This window comes from Desmodus rotundus, chromosome 11 (genome assembly GCF_022682495.2).
Source record: "Desmodus rotundus isolate HL8 chromosome 11, HLdesRot8A.1, whole genome shotgun sequence".
Taxonomy (NCBI): domain Eukaryota; kingdom Metazoa; phylum Chordata; class Mammalia; order Chiroptera; family Phyllostomidae; genus Desmodus; species Desmodus rotundus.
In genome coordinates this window covers 91,680,653-91,686,652 of record NC_071397.1, presented here as the reverse complement: position 1 = coordinate 91,686,652, position 6,000 = coordinate 91,680,653, and the positions used below count along the sequence as shown (strand labels likewise).

Sequence of the window (6,000 nt, the reverse complement as noted above, 5' to 3'; positions counted from 1 at the left end):
AAAAATGTGACAACTGTAAAATATATTTAAAAAAAATAATTACTTAAAAGAAATCGGTCAGGATGAAGGTCCAGGCTTCAGTTGTTTTTAAAGCTTTCCGTGTGAAACAAATGTCCATTCAGGTCTAAGAACCACTACCCCAGCTGGGAAGGACACAGCTGAGTTTTTCTGAAGAATCTTTAATTTATTCAACTGGCAAACACATACTGATCCCTTTGATGGGCCAAGCACAAGACCAGGTGCTTGATTTATAAGACCCAGACCCAACCTCAAAGATTCTAGAGTTTAACAGAAGAGACTAACAGGGGAAAAGACAGTAATAATACTATGGATGCATGCCACAAGGGGTCACCACTGGTAGGTCTTCAGAGCCTGTTGGTGGAGAGGGTGCTCCAGGCTGAGGCAATATAGTTTCTGCAAAGCCCCAGCGGAGAAAATACATAGACCATTCTAGACACCCCAAAGAATTCTGGCCACTAGTGCAAGGCCAAAAGGTGAGGCTGGAGATGCAGAGACCAATTTCTCATAAGAAATGTAGAGATGTTTGGGTTTTTTTGTGGGGAGGTAGAATGATCAGAGCGGTCTTTCAGAAAGATTATTTTGACCACTGTGTTCAGACTAGATTAGAGAGAAGCAAGACTGGACACAGAGAAACCAGTTCCACAATGGTTACAGCAACTGAGGCAAGATTTAACAAGGGACAGACCTGAGAGGTATTAGCAGAAGAAGAGTGTGGTGACTGAGGGTGTGCTGGGGGCAGGGATCGGGGGTCAGAGAGGAAGCCCAAGCTTGTGGCTTGAGCACTCAGAGGAAATGCGGTAATGCCAGGCCCTGAGCAAAGGAAGTGGGGACGATGGGGAGTGTGTTATGTGGTAGAATCAGAGGCCTTTGGGGAAGAGCTCACTCAGGCTTTATCTGAGGACCATAACTTGGTCAAACCTAAGGAAAATCCTGCAAATCCTGAGTTTTTCTGTACTTATAGGGTGCATGGCACTAACAGTAATTGAAATACCTGATTAATTTGAAATCTCAAGGATTTGTATCAGATGGGTAAAGGGTGGTTTTAATTAAAGGAAAAGGGCACAGCCTAGGAGAGGGTGGGAAGAGAAGGTGGGCGGGACCACATGCGCAGAGCTCGTCTTCTGTTTCCTTCTCCGCCCAGGAGTGTGTTCCAGCTCCTTTGCTTTCATCAGAGGACAGCTAGGATCCAATGCCTGAAAAGGCAAAGTTACACAGAGCAGCGTGGGACCCTCCTCTGCAGAGCGCCTGATCAAGCAAAATCAGCAGGTGGATGTGGTTTTCGAGGTGAACAGGTAAGCAGAGTTGTAAGCAGCTCCATTTATTTGAGTAAATAGCTTGTCAAGAAATCATTGGTAAACATTACAAAATTAAATACGTTTTCAAAAGCTTGCCAGTATACATAAAATTCACAAACATAGTTCTTTTAAAAAATAAAATATGTTCGGAGCACCCTTGATAGACAACACCTGACCCCTGTGCTTGGACAGGGCCCCATAGAGACGTCTCACCGTAGGTGGGGTTTCTGTGGGGAGGCAGTGGGGCCTCCTGGGGGGGAAGGGAGAGTTTCTGCTCTGACCTTTGACCCCACCCACATCCATCTGAAGGTTGAGCCTCCCCCAAGGAGCTAGTGTATCACTGAGAGGGGCAGGGCAGGCACCCCAGGCTTATCTCCAAGCAAGGAGACCAAGGTGCAAAATTAGGGCCAGGTGCCAGTGTTCTCACCCTATGCTGCTGAGAGAAACCGGAAATGCAATCTCCACCACGCTTCCCAACCAGCACATGCTCCTCTATCAGCTCTCCCGAGAGAAGATGAAGTTTTCCCACCTTTCCACTGGCTCACCACTCCATTCATCCCCTCGGGTCAGGTGCTGCCCAGGCACAGAAGTGACCAGAACCTACTTCTAAGAAGGAAGATGCATAATCTGCTGACTCCCTTAGGACCTGCTTTCATGGAGAGAGGACAATACACAGTACTTGGCTGAAAGCAGAGAATTAATTGCTACACAGTGCTTCCATTTTCCATTGCAAAACACTGCTTACATAGCATGGGCCCTTCCCCAGAAATCCTAGTCGTTCTTCAAACGAAGGGTTCCTAAAACTTGAAAACACCACAAACAAGGCAATAAGTACATCACCTGGCAAAGCATCCCAATTAATGCAATAATATAAAGTCCATAAATTAAGCCCTTGACCAACTGAACATTTCTGCAGTGCAGCTCACTCAAATAACAGATACACTGAGTTCTTTCACTTTGGTGCATAAAGTGGAAGTTGAAGGTCAACAACACTCACATGAGACTATCTAGTTGTCTCTTCAAAATACGTGTGCTGTGACGTCCAGTTAAAGAACAACCACAAGTTTATTCCATCAGTGTGAAGTAAAACTCACATCTACATTGTAACTCTGTTGTGTGTAGATATATATTAATGTATATACAAGTATGAGAAACTTGACATCTGAGTCAAATGAACAACTGAAGATAAAAGGATTACGAAACTAGTTGTAAAAAAAACCTGTCATCCCTGTATAGTTAGGTCCTAAACATCGGATTTCTCGAAGAAAATACTGCCTGGCCCAGTCCGTCATTGGATGTCTGCCTGGTTTGCTAATCCCTCGTTGGGTGAAACCAGAGTCGTGATATCTTTGCTATTAAAATAGTACACTAATAAAACCTTTAAAAACAAAAACGCTCTTGAATAATGTCTAATAGGTATGCATCCTCCCCCCCAAAAAAAGTTCCTCGTAAGGACAACTATTCTTTAATAAAAGTCCTCATGAAGTCCAAATCCCAGGCCCCTCTCTTGGTGTCCAGGCAAGCTCTGCCCTGTGCCAGAATCACGCAGACTTCTTCTGGGGGGGACTCAGTTTCCTCATGCCTCTTATCCGAGAGAGCAGCTCCTGGATAAATTCCTAAAAGAGACCAGAAGAAATGAATATGAAGGGGTCACTCTATCACAATTCGGGTTTAAAATCTGCTTGAAGTAACTGATGCCAAGTGAAGTTAACCTTAGGTGATGAGTTTGTAAGGGTGTATTAACCCCAACTGGTACAATACAGGAAATTTTTAGACAAATGAAGAGTGCTTAAATTTACCACAGTGCCTTCTAACTGCTGTGCAGATGCTGCTGGATGTGTGATGGGTTTGTGTGGAAAATACTGTAAGTCGAAAGTGCACTGAATGCACCTAACCTACAGAAGATCGTAGCTTAGCCTGGTCTCCCTCACACGTGCTCAGAACACTGACATTAGCCACAGCGGGGCACAGTCACCTCCCTGCCGCCACCCAGCACCACGAGAGAGTACGGTACCATGTGTCGCTACTCGGGAGAATATCAAAACTCAAAGTAGAGTTTCTACTAAGTAAGTATCACTTTTGCACCATCGTAAAGTAAAAAATCATAAGTCGAACCTTCACGAGTCAGGGACGGTCTGTACTCTTTAGAGAGACAGCCAGGCTGCCTTCATTCACTGACATTGTCTACTTGGCCCCTGCAGGCATATGTGGTTTAGATCAGTGCTTCCAATCCTGTAACACACCTTTAATCCGAGCATACAAATTGCCCGGGAAACCTGTCGATTCTGATTTAGCAGGTCTCGGTTGGGGGTTGTGATTCTGCTTTTCCTGCCAGCTGCCAGGTGATGCAGTGTTAGTCTCCACACCACACCTGGAAAGCAAGGCTACACCAGTGGTTCTTGAATTGGAGGGTGCAGCAGAATCACTAGGGGGCCTTGCGAGAGCACAGAAGGTGGGGCCCACCCCTGGAGTGTCTGATTTAGTAGGTCGGGGCTGGGCTGAGAACTGGCACGTCTCACAAACTCCCCGGTGATGACTTTGTTGCTGGTCCTGGGGTATTACTGAGAACCATTGGTCTAGACCACTGATTTTTTTTTTTTTTACTGCAAATCATAGTTTAAAAAAGTACATACATTTAACATTTACAGTCCAGTACATTAAACACACACCTGAAATAAAAATTTTAAGAACAAACACTATACGCAATGTACTCCATATTTTTGATGTATTCTAATTTTACTTACCAGGTAATGCTGGGGGAAACCCACTAAACGACTCTATATTTCATGGATGAGAACCCAAAGACTGAAGGACAATCTAGAATAGCTTTCAGTTTATACCATCATCACGTTTTAAAATTCTTGGTATCAACTGACAGAACAATTTAATAAAATAGTGATTAAACGCATTTTACAATGCTTGTGGTCTCTTTAAGGGTAATTTCAGCAGTTAAAGAACTTGGAGGAGAAAAAATGTGCCCATAGGTTGCATCACTTACAATGAAATAAAACCCATAGTTTGTGCTCACACACACAAAAATATTTGGCTACTAAATAAGTCACATTTCTTAGATAATAATTACTTTGTCTTCCTATTTAGTGTTTGTCAAAGATGAAGCTGACAGCCAGTCAGACTTTCTGATCAGCAAGTGACAGCCAGTGAGGGGCAGAAGTGAGCAAAAGCACTCAGAGACCCTCCTCCCCATCATGAATGGCCTCTGTAGTAACACAGCCCTCAGACGACCTCCTGGCTCAGTGACAGCCCTGGCCTTGGGCCCCCCCACCCCCCAGATGATGCCTGCACCTACTCTCCGGTCCAAACACAATGAGCTCAGATATTTCATATTTCACTAGACACCTCTATCTCCTTTTCTAATCATCTTTTTTCTATTATAAAAGTAATATGAGCTTTTCCTAGAAGACTCATAAAATACAAACTAGCAACAATTACTCCTCAAATCAACCACTATTAACATATTTTCTTCTATGGAACATTTTTTTTACCTAATTAAGATCATACCATCCTTTTTTCCCCACTTAGCATCATGTCAAAGCTTTCCCCAACAACATTACATTGTCTTTCTAAAAATGAATGTTAATGGTAATACAATCCTTTATTGCATGGATTTCTAGGATCTGCTATATTCCCCCATCAATGGATATTTGACTGGTTCCTGGCTTTTCAAAATTATAAACAATGCCACAGTTAACGCCTTCGTGTGTCCGCCTTTGCCTGCAGTTTGGATTATTCCCTTTGGAGAGCAATCCAGAAGTGGGTCAGAGGACAACAACATTTTAATCACCACCATTTTTGTTTTTTTAATAAAGATTTTATTTATTTACTTTTAGAGAGAGGAGAGAGTGAGGGAGAAAGAGGGAGAGAAACATCAACGTGTGAGAGATACATCAATCAGTTGCCTCTCATGCACCCTCTACTGGGGACCTGGCCTGCAACCCAGGCATGTGCCTGACTGGGAGTCAAACCAGTGACCCTTTGGTTCACAGGCCAGCACTCAATCCATTGAGCTACACCAGCCAGGGCAAATCACTACCATTTTTACACTTGGACAGAATGAAATCTGCATGAGGAAAAGGAGACCCTATTTTATGTCTCTGAACATTATTTTATCTAACGTAAAGAATTTTCAAGGATAAAGTAATGCCACATATTCCCCCGACAGCCAGTTTCCATTTTGAAAAGCTAAATGCATTTCCTGTTGCCCCTTTTACTGTGTGATTTCAACACTATGTACTGTGCTGCACATACAATTTCTAATTTCGTGGTTTTTGGAATCTGTTACTAAGCTAACTGCTGTGAGAAGTTCCTTTATTTGGACATAGATTTCCTTTCTCTTTTTTTTTAAAGCAAAAGTCAAAATTATAAACTATCATTTATCTTGGTAGTCAAGACAGGTAATTTTTCTTCACTATTTTAATAACATTTTTCATAAATATAATTATAAAAATAAAGACTAAAATCCTATAAGGAATAATGTAACCTAAACCACAGAACTTTATTCTTCAAGGCAAGAGCAATTTGGAAATTTAAATCAAATTTCCTCAAAGTGTTCATTATGATGTGTATAAATGTCAGTGATTAAAAAGTTAAAGTAACTCATACTTATGTTAACATTAATGAGTCTCATTTTAAAATTTATATTAACATAATTTATATGTCTATAACT

The 6,000-nt window shown here is 42.1% G+C and overlaps 1 protein-coding gene across 1 annotated transcript in view; it reads right to left on the bottom strand.

Moving 5' to 3' along the window:
• Window positions 1–1,056: 1,056 nt before the first annotated feature.
• The window catches only part of PPP1R14C (protein phosphatase 1 regulatory inhibitor subunit 14C), a 71,974-nt gene continuing 67,030 nt past the window's right edge, over window positions 1,057–6,000 (bottom strand). Inside the window, exon 4 of the mRNA XM_024551964.4 lies at window positions 1,057–2,932. Within this exon, the coding sequence (XP_024407732.2) occupies window positions 2,858–2,932 (75 nt within the window). The 3' untranslated portion in view covers window positions 1,057–2,857. The remainder of the gene's footprint in view (window positions 2,933–6,000) is intronic.